Source organism: Canis aureus, chromosome 8 (genome assembly GCF_053574225.1).
Source record: "Canis aureus isolate CA01 chromosome 8, VMU_Caureus_v.1.0, whole genome shotgun sequence".
Classification (NCBI taxonomy): Eukaryota; Metazoa; Chordata; class Mammalia; order Carnivora; family Canidae; genus Canis; species Canis aureus.
Window position 1 is genome coordinate 18,011,288 of NC_135618.1, and position 15,076 is coordinate 18,026,363.

General features: G+C 34.6%; 1 protein-coding gene across 2 annotated transcripts in view; it reads left to right on the top strand.

Annotated features, from left to right (window-relative positions):
- Positions 1–15,076, top strand: part of PKN2 (protein kinase N2) — a 130,134-nt gene that overhangs the window by 99,758 nt on the left and 15,300 nt on the right. Inside the window, exons 9-15 of one of the 2 annotated variants that reach the window (XM_077905324.1) lie at positions 8,784–8,927; positions 9,223–9,298; positions 10,106–10,280; positions 10,518–10,644; positions 11,340–11,470; positions 11,553–11,628; positions 11,706–11,797. In XM_077905324.1, the coding sequence (XP_077761450.1) occupies positions 8,784–8,927; positions 9,223–9,298; positions 10,106–10,280; positions 10,518–10,644; positions 11,340–11,470; positions 11,553–11,628; positions 11,706–11,797 (821 nt within the window). The remainder of the gene's footprint in view (positions 1–8,783; positions 8,928–9,222; positions 9,299–10,105; positions 10,281–10,517; positions 10,645–11,339; positions 11,471–11,552; positions 11,629–11,705; positions 11,798–15,076) is intronic. The other variant, XM_077905326.1, reaches the window with a different exon arrangement.

The window sequence follows — 15,076 nt, forward strand, 5'->3', positions numbered from 1 at the left end:
TACTGTAAATTTTCATTTCTAATCTCATCTGGGCTTGTAAAAGTTGTCCTGCATTTCATATCTTAATCCCATTACCAGAAGCTTTTCTTTGACCTATCTTTTCAAGTCTTCTATCCCACCTTAGACACCTTTCCTTCTGTTTTATAGATAAGACTTAAGATCATTAGAATGCAGCTTCCTCAAATTCCTCCATCACCTGCAAATATTTCTGTATCTTCCTCACTAGTTTCAGAAAAAGATTTCTCTCTATCCTGTAAGGAAGAATTCAATTTGTTCTCCAGTTTCCATTCTTTCTCATCTCCTAAATCCTGTTCCATCAGTTACTGCAACTGTCACCTACATATATATATATATATATATATATATATATTTTTTTTTTTTTTTACCTCCTCCTTTCTTCTCACCTCTGATTCTTTTTTTTTTTTTTTAATATTTATTTATTTAGGATAGTCACAGAGAGAGAGAGAGAGAGGCAGAGACACAGGCAGAGGGAGAAGCAGGCTCCATGCACCGGGAGCCTGACGTGGGATTCGATCCCGGGTCTCCAGGATCGCGCCCTGGGCCAAAGGCAGGCGCCAAACTGCTGCGCCACCCAGGGATCCCTCACCTCTGATTCTTACTGTGTCTGTTCACATTCCTCCCATTAAAAATTTGGTTTACTTCTTCATAGCTCTGTTGATAGACCTCTCTTTTATAGTCAAGATTTTTGAAGTGTAGTAATTTGTGCTCACAATCTGCTCTTTTTCTCCCTATTATACATTATACTGAAACTTCTGCTGTAATAGGTCCTAAACAACACACATTACATAGTGTCATTTAATCCTCACAGTAATCTTATGTGTATAATTATTATCACTGTTTTGGGGATTACTGAAGGTCCAAAAGTTAAATAACTTTTTTTGCTCACACAGCTAGAAAGTAGTGATTCTGGGAATCACAGAGGCATCTGACACTAAAGCCAAGTCTTACCTGAAACGAGTATGTTCTTTTTAATAGGCTAACACGTCTCTGTTTCCAGTATAAATTTTCTTAATCACATATCACATATGTAATAATAATAGTAGTAGTAATAATAATAAAAGCTGACATTTACTAAATAGTATGTGCTGAGTGTGTATTAACTCTTAATTTTCATACAGCCCTGGGTGTTTTATGACATTATTGTACATATTTTACAGATGAGCATACCAAGGCTCAAAAGGGTAAGTAATTAGTCCAGGATCACAAAACTAGTAAGTGATGTAGAGCTAAGATTTCAACCTATTTGTTCTACAGAAAGTCACTGTGCAGTACCAAGCAATCTTGGTTCTAGAGGCCTTATTTTTAACTACTATATAGCCTGATTTGGTCTGACCTCTACTCCTCTATATTTTAAATCCCTTAGTGGCAGCATATAATTTCTAAGTTAAAGACCAAATACCTTTGCAAGTCATACAAAGCCCTTTGTGACCTGTCTGCCCATCTTCTCATCTTTATTTCCCAAAGTATGCCTATTTCTATTCTAGGCTTTAGCTAGATGAAACTATTTCCTGCCCCTACAATATACTTTATGCATGCTTAACTTTGCACATTCTTTCCCCTTTGACTACTGTATTCTCTCCCCCTTTAATTTTGTAATTTGTATCTGAAAACCCAATTTGAGCAATTCTTATCTTTTCTGATTTTCCTACTACCTTTCCCTTAGGAAAAATTGGTCAGTTCTTCCTTTTGTGTCATTGTGCCAATTGTATATGCCTCTCTGTTGCCAGTATTTATTTACATTTACATTTCCCCAACAAAACTATGAAAAATTTGAGAACAGGACCATACATTGCTTCTCTTTGTATCGTTATCACAGTACTTACTATAGGTATTCATTGAGTATTAACAGAATGAATGAGAATAACTTCTACAAAAATATCTTTAAAACTAAAAAGCAGGGTTTTTTCAATTCCCACCCCACCCACCCACACACACTTCAGCATCCCCGGGTGACACTCTTGTTGGTACAGTGATTCCGAAATAGATTCCCAAAATGACACACATTAGAATCTGAAGGGCGGTGGTATACACAATTTGAAAATATCTTCTTTCTTACCTATTCCCAACCTCCCCCATACAACTGAGTCTGACTTATTTCCTAATGTCTTACCTGTTACTCTCCTATAGCACAGTATAGGTATTTTAGTGTTTTTCTACCTTTCTGATCTTTAGTAATGCTCAAAGGCCTATATTTAGCATTGTGAGAAATACAAAACAGTGAGAAATGTTCTTTCCATTAAAGTTCCCTATGGTTTGGTAGATTAAAAAAAAAAAACAGTGTAAGACAAAATAATGAACTATTAAGTTGTGTTTCAGAAGCTTAGAGAATTATGCCTAACATGAGCATGCATCAAAAATTTTAAAATACATGAGGATACAACCACCATCAGTAAGCATCAATAGATAATGGGATTATTTCTTGTAGAATATAAAATAAATGTTTAAATTATTTAAATAAGTAATAGAGGAATTTGGAAACCTGAGAAAAGAGTGAGTGACAATCTAGGTAAAGTTTTTTTAAATATAAAATGAAATATAGTAGACATCTGAGATGTGCTTCAAAATAATTGGGGTAATGGTGGTAATGAAACATGATTGCCATTGGTAAATTGTTGAAGCTTGATGGGAAGCAGAATGAAATAAAACTTAACAGAAAATCAGAAATACAGGGATGCGTAGGTGGCTCAGTGGTTGAGCGTCTGCCTTCGGCTCAGGGTGTGATTCTGGGGTCCTGGGATCAAGTGCCGCATTGGGCTCCCCTCAAGGAGTCATCTGCTCCTTCTGCCTATGTCTCTGCCTCTCTCTCTGTGTCTCTCATGAATAAATAAATAAAATGGTTAAAAATAATACTAATAAATTTAACAAAAATCAGAAATACAACATTTGTAATTGAAAACTAAGTGGATAGGTTAAATAACAGAAGAGTTAGTAGTGTGGAAGATCAAGTTACAGAAGTTGCCCTAGTGAAAGACAGAGATGAAAACCATGAAAGAGAGGCTAAGAGACATAAAGAATAGGATGAAAATGACTAAGTGAAGTTCCAAGATGAGGGAGTGGAGAAAATGGGGCAGTGGTCATGTCTGAAGCAATAAAGACCTAGGATTTTCCAGAAATGATGACAAACATGAATCCTGAGATTTGAGAACACAAATCCGTAGAAAGATAAATAAGTTATACTATCTAAAAACTCAAGGGAAAGACATACGAACTAGGTTCAGTCAAGATCGCCTTTGTGAGAGAGATGGATGTTGAATTTGGTCCTGATGAAAAGAAAATTTGGACTGGTACAAGGGAAAGAGCAGTTTGAAATATCATATGACAATATAGGTTTTGGCTGGGGGATAAAATACAGTACTAGATGTAGAAATGATGTATTTAAAAACACAGGCAGGAAAAATTTATAATAGGTTTGGAATAATAGAGTTTTGGAATTTTTTATACAATATGAATTAATATAAATAGGAAACAGTTTATATGTAAAACTGTTAAAGTACTAGCTTGTATCATAATTGTTTACTTCCCTTTTTCCTTATGAAGAGAGCATTTATGCACATCTGTAGGAGGCAGACTTTTCAAACAAAGATCACAACCGCATATTCTTTATTATCTCAGTCTCCAACTCTCCTCTCTGTATTTCCCATCCTCCTCAAAGATCTAAAATTTTCCCTTTTTGTCACATTTGGTCCAGCTGGAAAATCACCCTTATTGGACTCCTGAACTCAAAAGAGATATACCGTTTCCTGATGCAGTTGTTTCCTGTTTGCCCCTAGTGGATTTCAGTGGCTCCCTTCCCTATGCTGTGCTTTTCCCTGGAGGCTGACAGCTGTGAACTTGAACCACTAGGCTCTGACTTACAATGCAAGACATTGTTAGGAAGTATGAGACCAGGAGGAGAGGGAAGTCCAGGTGTTTGTTTCCCTCTTTCCTGGCCTATTTTCACAGCATTCATTCAACTATGGCCCCAGCTCCTATTGTATAATCCCTTTTCCAAAGTGCAGTTCTCATTGGTAATTATTGCCTCTTGCCCATTAAGGCCAGGGGTAGTAATGGATTTCTACTGTTGCTAGATGTCATTTGCTTCTCATCCTTATTGGTTCCTTAACCTTAATCAAACCTCCATAAATAGCCAATTTTTGAAATTCAAACTCTTTGGGGTGCCTGGGTGGCTCAGTCCTGGTATCAAATCTGCTTCTCCCTCTTCCACTGCCCCTTCTCCCACTTGCATGACTTGTGAGCACACACGCTTTCTCTCTCAAAGAAGATCTTTTGATAAATAAATAAAATTTACTTTCTTGAGTCTGCAGTTTCTTTGCTGCCGGGACCCTAACTAGTCTTTCTCAAGCCTGTGTGGTCTTCAGAAGCCCATGGAAGGCCAATTAATAGACGAATTAATGTGATATCTGCCATATTGTACATTTACAAAGTCTTACTTTCCTTGGCTCTTTAATTTTCCATGCTTTGCTTTTTGCCCCTTTGTTTTTCTTTTCAGCAATGAAGCATAGCTTTCATTTTCTTCTCTTAGAGGTTCCCAGACTTTCTCAATTCACAGCATCCTCAGTGTTCTAGTTTTGATTTGTTATTTTTTTTAATGATGTGTGACCAGGCCAAAAGAAATGTCCAACAATTCCATTTGTTAACAAGTACTTACTAACTGAAAAGCTTCTGTGCAGCAAAGGAAACATGAACAAAATGAAAAAGCACCCTACAGAATGGGAGAAAGTATTTGCAAATCATTGATAAGGGGTTAACAATCAAAATATCTAAAAAAGCTCCTATAACTCAATAGCCAAAAAATAATCTGATTAAAAAATGGACAGAAACTGAGTAGGCATTTTTCTAAAAAAGACATTCACATAGTCAACAGGTACATGAAAAAGTACTCAACATCACTAATCAAGGAAATGCAAGTCAAAACCACTGTGAGCTATAGCTTCACACCTGTTAGAATGGTTGTCATCAAGAAGACGAGATAATTGTAGACAAGGATGTGGAGAAAAAGAAGCCTTTGTGCACCATTGATGGGAATGTAAATTGATGCAGCCATTATGAGAAATAGCATGGAGGTTTCTCAAAAAAATAAAAATAGAACTACCATATGATTCATCAACCCCACTCCCTAGTGTATATTCAAAAGAAATTAAAACAATATCAAAGAGCTACCTGCACTTCCATGTTCATTGCAGTATTATTCACAATGGCCAAGTTATGGAAACAGCCGGTCTGTCAACAGATGAATTGATAAAGAAGATGTGATGTGAGATATATATGGAACATTAGTCAACCATGAGAAAGAGGAAATCTTGCTATTTGCAACAACATGGATGACCTTGAGGACATTATGCTAAGTGAAATAAGCCAAAGATAAAAATATTTGGATGGTATCACTTATATGTGGAATCCTAAAAAAAAAAAAAAAAAGTCAAACACCCAGAAATGAGGTGGAGAGGTGGTTGCCAGGAACTAGAGGGTGAGGAAAATATGGAGAGGTTGGTAAAAAAGTACACTTTTATTTATAAAATGAATAAGGTATGAGCATCCAGTTTATAACATGGTAACTATAGTTAATAACCTTGTATACATGAAATTTACTGAGAGAATAGAACTTGAAATGTTCTCAGGTATAAAATATTGAAGTGATAGATGTATTCACTATCTCCCATGTATTCCTATGGGAGGAATCTTCATAGTGTATACATATATCAAAATATCATATTTTTAAAAAATCATAATATACACTTTAAATATGTCATGATTCATATAAAAAGTAGTTACTTTAAAAAATATATTTAGTATTTATGTCCTAAAAAATTAGTACTTTTTGAGTGAAAAAAACTGAGAGAAAACATTTTATTTTTATGTGACCAGTTATTTACTGGTCTGCCTGTTGTATACTATAGTTTCGCAAAGCATGGGATCAGATTGAACAAGGCACCCTTGTGTCCTCTTACACATTGATTTGTTTTATGTGGAAAAATCTATTATGGAAAATCCAGTTTAGCAAAGTTAAGATGTCATCAAAAGGAAAGCAGTACATTCTGATGTTGAAACTGAACTTAACCATGAGCTAGTATTTCTTAGAGTGTCCCACAGATGTCACTGTGTTTCCTTTGTAAAGTTAAAATATCCTCCATTGCCCCAAGAGTTCCTCACAGTTTGGGAACGTCAGCATTCTTTGTGCTTCACTTTTTATGTTAGATCTGTGCCAGGTTTTTTTTTAATGCAGCACATTTTTTAAGTTGTTCTCTTCTCTCTCCTACTTATAGGGCTAATTCAGTGTCTTTAAAGGTTTTATTTATTTATTCATGAGAGACCCACAGAGAGATGCAGAGACGTAGGCAGAGGGAGAAGCAGGCTCCTCACTGGGAGCCCAATATGGGAATTGATTCTGGACCCTGGATCACTCTCTTGAGCCAAAGGCAGACGCTCAACTGCTGAGCCACCCAGGCATCCCCCCGTTGTCTTTTTCTGTTTACTTTCAGGCCTTATAGAGACTTCAGACAGATCAAACAGGTGCCTTAGATCTACCACAGAGTTTTCTCTTTGATCCTAGGTTCAAATTCATAGTAAGACCAAGTGAAGCACAAGCTGGAACAAAATAGCTTAGCTATTTTGGTTATGATTTTACTCCATCTAGAATTTTGTTTCTCTTAGAGTTTGACATTGCCTAGAAGGATGTCCTTTATAGAACTGGCCTGCTTCATCTGGAAAGTTGCCAGCAAATAGGCAGTTACACTTAGAGTTTAAATTCAATAAACATTAGTGACATCTCTTTATATAAAAAGTATTTTCCTTTTGAGGAGCTCTATTCCTGCTTTACCTATCCAAATCACACTGATGTTAGGGATTGAATTAGGTTTAGGCTTCTGTGAAACAATGTTAGAAGTATTGACATAAAAAAACTTGTCTACTACAGGTCAGTCACCCTCCCCCCCTTAATTTGTAGAGAGTCCTATTCACAAGGAACAGTACAAAGTTACAAAAAGTAAAGAGCTTTATACCTAAAACCTCAGTGTAGAACGCCAGGAAAGCTAGCCTTCCATCTCAAATGTTAGCTCTTTTCTAACACCCTTCAGTTTAAAACATTGAATGAAGTAAAAGCAGAAACAGGAATGAATTGATATGTTTTATTGGAGTTGCTAGAATAAAAACACATGAAGTGACTTCTCAGCCAGAAAAAGATACAATCTTAACTTTGTGTTAAGTGTTGGCAGTGCCTAAAGTATAAGAACTTCTAACAAATACTAATTCCATCCCCAGTGTCTATACCCCTTGCGTCTGTCTGCCTAAGCTATCACAGGTCTTCCTTCCTGACACTAGAATAAACAAATATACCTCTCCTCTAGTCTGAAACAGTGTAAATTACCAGTCCCTGATTCAGTTATTCTTCTGGTTTATTTCCTACAATAAATTCCCAAAATACTTAAACCTTTAATTTGAATAGATACCATTTGCTGATCTTTAAAGAATTATACTCTACTTATACTTTTGTGACAAATATTCTCTCCCATAGTAATTCTATTTCAGAGAGAGGAAATGAAGGAGGTGGGCAGCCCTGGGTTCACATACTGCCACAGATAGCTTTTTCTGATTAGTTAAGAGACCTTCTAGTCCAGTGTGTCTTGACTCATTTTTTTTCATGTTCTGTTTTTTATAAGTGTTTTTTTGTGTGTGTGTGTTTATTTGCATCAATTCATTTATTATTTAAAGTAAAAAGATTTGTTATTGGATATACTATATAATAGGCATAAGTTCCTAAATTGGAAGTTCTTATATAAAAGAAGTAACTCATTACTTTGTTGAGCCTAAGAGGGGGGAATGTTTAGCTCTTCTTGTGGATGGTCTGTGAAATCCTGAAAAAAAAGTAATGGAGAGGTCTAGTGCTCTCTAATTAAAATGTATGTAAATTATAACATATACGTAGAGGTCAGTTTATGGCTTGACCCCCCACCCAGTTTATAAACTGTGTTCTAATTGATAAAACTGTATGTTTTTCCACCTAAACATTATTTTTAATGGTTACACAGTATCTCTCATATGGGTATGGTATTATATACTTGTCTCTAGTTTCTGGATTTTCAGGTTGTTGCCAATTTGCTACCTTTTGCGGGGTGGAGGAGTTATAGTAAGTGGACATCTTTTTTTTTTTTTTTTTTTTAACAAAACTTAGTCTGAATTTTCCTTTCTCACCTGCACAGGCCCCTGCTATCACTAGTCCTGTTATCTGGTGGTACTCTTTTGAAGATTAAAGGACCTAATATTTTTAAAGTGCTTAGCACAGTGTGTGGCACACTGTAATTACAGAATAAATACTATCTGCAGACCTTCTCTGACTCAAGTTGGGACAAGGAAATAAGACAGTTTTGAAATGTATTCTTTGAAGAGAGCACTGAGGTCTTTCACTAGTAGCAGAGTAATGATACCAAGAGGAAAAGGAAAATCTGAAAGACTGAAGCTATGGCATTGAGAAGAGTTTCTGTGGTCATATATCTGTATTGGTTGTTCCTAGTTGTGTATACTTTATAAAAAAGGAATATCTTAGCTGGAGACTGTTGGAATGTAAATTTCTTCCTTAGAGTTAAAATATATAAGTTTATTAATATATAGTAGAGAAACATTACAAAGCACTCTTTAAAATAGTGTGACTTTTGTGTGTGTTATCTTTGTTTATTGTATTTGTATTTTATATTTTTTGTGATCTTTTATTCAAGTGTGTGTCCAATGATGTCTTCTGTTTTCTTTATTTTTTTTTTTAATTATCCTAGTCACGTGAACTGGAAATTTCAGTTTATTGGCGTGATTGGCGATCTCTGTGTGCTGTAAAATTTCTGAGGTTAGAAGATTTTTTAGACAACCAACGGCATGGCATGTGTCTCTATTTGGAACCACAGGGTACTTTATTTGCAGAGGTAATAAATGTATTTTATTAAATATGCATTACTATAATTGAAATTATATATGTAGGCAGCATGATGTAGAATGGAAAGAGTATTAGGCTGAACAACAGACAACTTGAATTCTTGGCCCAGCTCCACTACTGCATAGGTATTACCTTAAGACAAATCATTATCCTCTATAGGTCTGTTTTCTCACCTAGAAAATGAGAAGTTGGGCTTAAATTATATCTATATCTTAAGTTTCCAAATTTCATGAACCATAAATCCAAAGCTATACTCATGTCAAATTGAATTTTCTTCCCTGCAGGTTACCTTTTTTAATCCAGTTATTGAAAGAAGACCCAAACTCCAAAGACAAAAGAAAATTTTTTCAAAACAACAAGGTAGTTACTAAGGAATCAAATACAGTGTCTTTTAGTGTATTCTTATACATAGGAAATCTGCATTTAAAAGTGATACCCATCTTTGTTTTTTTGTTTTCCTTTTATTTATTCGTTTCTAACTTTTTTTATTAAGGAACATTTCAAACATACCCAAAAGTAGAGAGATTAGTACCATGTACCATCACTTAGCCTCAACAACAGCTCATGGCTGATTTTATCTATATCCCATCCATATATACCTCAGATTACATGAAGCAGACGTGTATACTGGTTATACTGGTTAATTCATATACTGGTTAATCCATAAGTATTAAAGTTAGTATCTCTAACTTTTTTTTTTTTAAGATTTTATTTCTTTATTTGAGACAGAGCATGTGAGAGTGCATGAGGTAGGGGAGAGGCAAAGGGAGAGGAAGAAGCAGAGTCCCCACTGAGCAGGATGCCCCATGTGGGGCTTGATCCCAGGACCCCGGAGATCATGACCCAAGCTGAAAGCAGATGCTCAACCTATTGAACCACCTAGGTGCCCCATTCTTTTTTTTTTTAAGAGAATTATTTCTTAAACTTTAGCCGCATATCATTGTTAGACTTAAAAAAAGTAACAGTGCCTACTTATTTATTTTTAAAACTATATTCACTATTTTGCACTAGCCTTTAATAACAAATAGTTAAGAACTATTTTTTTAAGTGACAAATTTTATTTGTTCTTCATAAATTATAAACCAATGAATATGGATTTTTAAATTATGGCTTTTGGTAACATATAAAAATTACTTATTCTATTTTCTTTATTCACAATATCCACAGGCAAAACATTTCTCAGAGCTCCTCAAATGAATATTAATATTGCCACTTGGGGAAGGCTAGTAAGAAGAGCTATTCCTACAGTAAATCATTCTGGCACCTTCAGCCCTCAAGCTCCTGTGCCTACTACAGTGCCAGTGGTTGATGTACGCATCCCTGAACTAGCACCTCCAGCTAGGTATGTGTCTAAGATTTTTAGGCATCGTTCTTATGAAATAGATATTGTAACATTCATATATACTGATGACAATGAGTCTATTAAAAGTCTGATTTTTTTCCAAGTAGTATTTTGAAATTAATGTTCTGCTTACTTTAAAAAAATGTAAAAGATAAAATTGTTTGCTTTACTTTCAAAGCTATTTAGAATATATACTTTTGATTACTGTTTTTGGTGAATTACTTTATCTTTTGTAAGTGATTCTACAGTAACCAAGTTGGACTTTGATCTCGAACCTGAACCTCCTCCGGCCCCACCACGGGATTCTTCCCTTGGAGAAATAGATGAATCTGCTAAATTAAGAGATTTAGATACACCAGCACAGGTAAGGCATTTTAAACCTTGTATAATTCCTTTTACCAAATGAATTATTGATAAAAGCATCATACTGAATGAGATGTACCTTTCCGTTAATTAAAAAATTGCGTGAACTGTGTTTTTATGTTTCTTGTGAGTGAAACATAAAACCTCTGGATGCTCATGGGCCAGTACAGATAGAATAGGCTGCTGAAGCTAAAATCACAGGAACATGGTTGATATTATTTTTTTTTAATTTTTTTATTTTTTATTTTTTATTTATGATAGTCACAGAGAGAGAGAGGCAGAGACACAGGCAGAGGGAGAGAGGGAGAAGCAGGCTCCATGCACCGGGAGCCCGACGTGGGATTCGATCCTGGGTCTCCAGGATCGTGCCCTGGGCCAAAGGCAGGCGCCAAACCGCTGCACCACCCAGGGATCCCCATGGTTGATATTAGATGATATATTGCTTCAAAAACTCTATCTTGTAACTTGGTTAACATGATTTCTAAATATTCATTGAAGATGACAGTAATGTGTTCATTTTTCAAATATTTTAGATAAGTGTAATATAGAATAATAACTAAGAATAAATATCCATTTTCTGAATTTTACATTCTTGCTAATATTTGTATTGGCTTTTGACATTTTTAAACTTTATCTTTACCAAATAATTCATTTCTCAATATTTCTATAATTAAATAAGTATGTAATATTTTATAGGATTCAGAAACTGTTTTTGATATTGAGAATGACAGAAATAGTATACTTCCGAAATCTCCATCTGAATATGAACCTAATATTCCTCAACCAGGCCTAGGATACAGTGGTATTCGAGAACTTGAGGATAGAAGGTAAAGAATATATATACAGCTTTGTTACTACATGTTGTGACCCATGGTTTTACCTTATTTTTAATTGACATACTGTTTTCAGATCTCAACAGATGTTTCAGTTTAATCTACAAGACTTCAGATGTTGTGCTGTCTTGGGTAGAGGACATTTTGGAAAGGTAATCTCTTAAATTTTCTTGGACTGACTACAAAGTAATAACTCAAATAGAAAATACTTATTTTAATCTCATTTCAGGTGCTTTTGGCTGAATATAAACACACAAACGAGATGTTTGCTATAAAAGCCTTAAAGAAAGGAGACATCGTGGCTCGAGATGAAGTAGACAGGTTAGTTTTTTTTTTTAGTGAAATTGTTTATTTTTCTGAAGTTCTAACTTAAGATCATGCGAATTGACGTATATATTGCAACAGCAAAACTTTCCATTTCCATAATATGTGGAGAAACTAAATTAATGTAGCTATACTTGTGTAAGGTAGGCATTAATTATTGTTTTTCTTTCTAGCCAACTTCTTATGAAGGTTTATTGGTTAGTGGCTACCAAGGAAAGATGATGAAATATTTAAGTTAATTGTATTAAGTTTTTTATACTTGGAGATGGTAAAGTGTTTATATGGAAGAGGAACTGTTACTCATCTGTGGTTGGGGGAGACTATTTCCCATTTCATATTACAGAAGTAATACAGTGTCATTTATAGGTAATCTGCACTCAACTTGAATGGTTAATACATTCTGCTTTTTAAAATGCACCAAATCTATTTTTTCTTTCATTTTTCTTAAAGTGATATTTTTTGACCAGAACATCTTACCTGTCTGGGTTTAATAAATATAAATTGATATGGATACATCATTATATGCAATTTTTAAAATGCAAGGATTTGGGGGACAATATTATAATTAGGTTAGAGAATACCTTTAAAAAGACTATCTTAATAAGATGATTAAATATAAAATTATTGTATAACAAGTGACATATATGACAGAGACTTTCATTTGATATTTATAAGCAGTATTTGTTTTAAACCACTTGAAAGCATCAGTTGATATTAATAAAAGACAGCTCTATCTATGAAAAGAGCCTAGGACTATGAATGAAAAGACTGGCTTCTCTATTTGTGGTTGTTCCTTAATTAATGCTTTGACCCCAGGGCAATTCACTGAACATCTTTGAACCTCCATTAACCCGCATATTTTTAAAATATATATTTTTGGTAATCCTCACCTTAATGAATTGTATTAAGTGCTACACGCATACACACACACACCCCAAATTGCTATTTTACTTTTAATGTTTTTTTCCCATCACATGGGAAGTTCTTTCTTCCCTTTTTTTTTTTTAGGTATTTATTTATTTGAGAGGTTGAGAGTGCATGCACACAGGCTGAGGAAGGGCAGAGGGAGAGAAATTCAAGTAGACTCTGTGTTCAGCACAGAACCCATTGTGGGGCTTGATTTCACAACCCTGAGATCATGACCTGAGCTGACATCAATAGTCTGATGCTCAAACTGTGCCACCCAGGCACCCCAGGAAGTTCTTAGAATTAGGATAGATTTTGAAAACAAAGAGAGTTTTTTATGTTAAAAAAAATTCCTTTTTGGTTTGCCTATTTTTTACCTGTTTTCCATATCCCTCAATTACATCAAAATAAACTATTTCTTGATATGTAAAACTACCCAGAGAGGATTTCGTTGAATATTTATACAATATTCTGTGCACCATATGATGTGTATAGAACTGTATTTTTATTTTACTGAAGTAGTTGGTTAAAGCAAACCTTTAATCACACTGTCAGTATGTTTATAACTGCAATAATAGTAGGGTCAAATATTTTTCTTTGGAAGAATGTTTGCTTTATTCCAGATCCGTGAATGGTAAATTCATTTTTTTCCCAAAAACAATAGTAAGCTGGTACTACCTCTGTTAATCTTGGTGGTTTATATAGCTTCCTGCTACATTGTTACTACTTTGAGCCAAGTCTTTATAGAACACTTTCTAATTAAATCTAGACAGAATAACATTAATATTACTAATACTGAAGAATGTCCAGATCAGAGGATGGAGCTCTAGCCAGAACCAGAACCTTACTGAAAATTAATCCAGCCTTGGTGAAAAGTTGATAAATGATCCTTACTAACTTCAGTTATAAATCCACATATAACATGGAAGTAAAATAATCTTCAGTAGGACTGGTACAAAACAGAGAAATAGAAAATCTGTAGTGAGAAATAAAACTCACTGTTAGAAGAAATTTGAAGAAGGCAGCAAAAAGGAGTAATCAGAAGAAAGCAAGAAAAGAAAAGAAAACTAAAAAATAGATTAACATATTTTGAAAAGTAATATTTAAAAGATTTTATTTATTTATTCATGAGAGACACAGAGAGAGAAACAGGCTTTGGCAGAGAGAGACGCAGGCAGAAACAGAGGCTTAGGCAGAGAGAGATGCAGGCTCCCTGTTGGGAGCCTGATATGGGACTTGATCCCAGGACCCCCAGGATCATGACCTGAGCCAAAGGCAGACACTCAGCCACTGAACCCCACCCTATTTTTTTTTTTTTAATGTTTCCAAAATATTTAATGAGAGTTTCCTTTCTAAGTTTTCTTTCTCTAGGCTGGATTTTATTATTTAGCTTAGAAAACTGCCTTTTTTTTTTTTTAACAGATCATAGAAAATTCCAAATCAACCTCTTTTTAAAATGAAAATTATGGACTAACTCCAAAGTATTAAGATTCATGTACAAAGATTGCATTCCCCACCTACCATTAGTAGAAAATTCTCTGTGAGCCTGTCTATGCCTAGTCCTGAGTAAGAATGTTACATTCATGTATGTCCCTGTAGTGCCTCTTCACTCAGCTTTCTTTTTTTTACCAGTTTATAATTCAAGTCAACAGAATATTAATTATATTGGTTGGAAGTATATTCTTGCAGTCATAGAACAAAAGCACAGCTGACCAGACATTATACATTGGGGCATCTAGATGGGTCAGTTGGTTAAGCCCCAAGTAGGGCTCCATACTCAGCGGGGAGTCTGCTTCTCCCTCTCCCCTTGCCTCTCCTCCTGCTCATGCTCTCTCTCTCAAATAAATAAATAAATAAATAAATAAATAAATAAATAAAATCTTTAAATATAAAGAAATGTATAAATAAATGTATAAACCTCACTCTCCCACCCTTTCTGCATACTTGCTCACTCTCAAGTAAAAAAAACCTTTTAAAAAAATAAATAATATTTGATCTGATTTTCTTTTGAGTTTTACAGTCAATTTGATTACTAAATATTTTCAAGGAAAGGAAGAATAGTATTTTTTGCTATTTAGACATATTAATGTTCCAGAGTCTGTAAGGTTAACCATTGTTCTTTGTAGCAGCTTGTAAGAGTCATAAGCTGCTACAAAGGCAAAATCTGTGAGCTATAGATTTTACAAGTTAGATCATTCTCAAGAAGCTTCCTTGAAACATGTTAGTAGAATTCTCCATATAGCCTCTTTTTCAGTCAGCCTTCTAAATTTAAATTTTATGCAACATATCTTTATCTTTCAAATTCATATTTTATATGTAAAAATATTTGAATACTTTAGCCTGTGAATTATACATACTGTCCTTGAAATT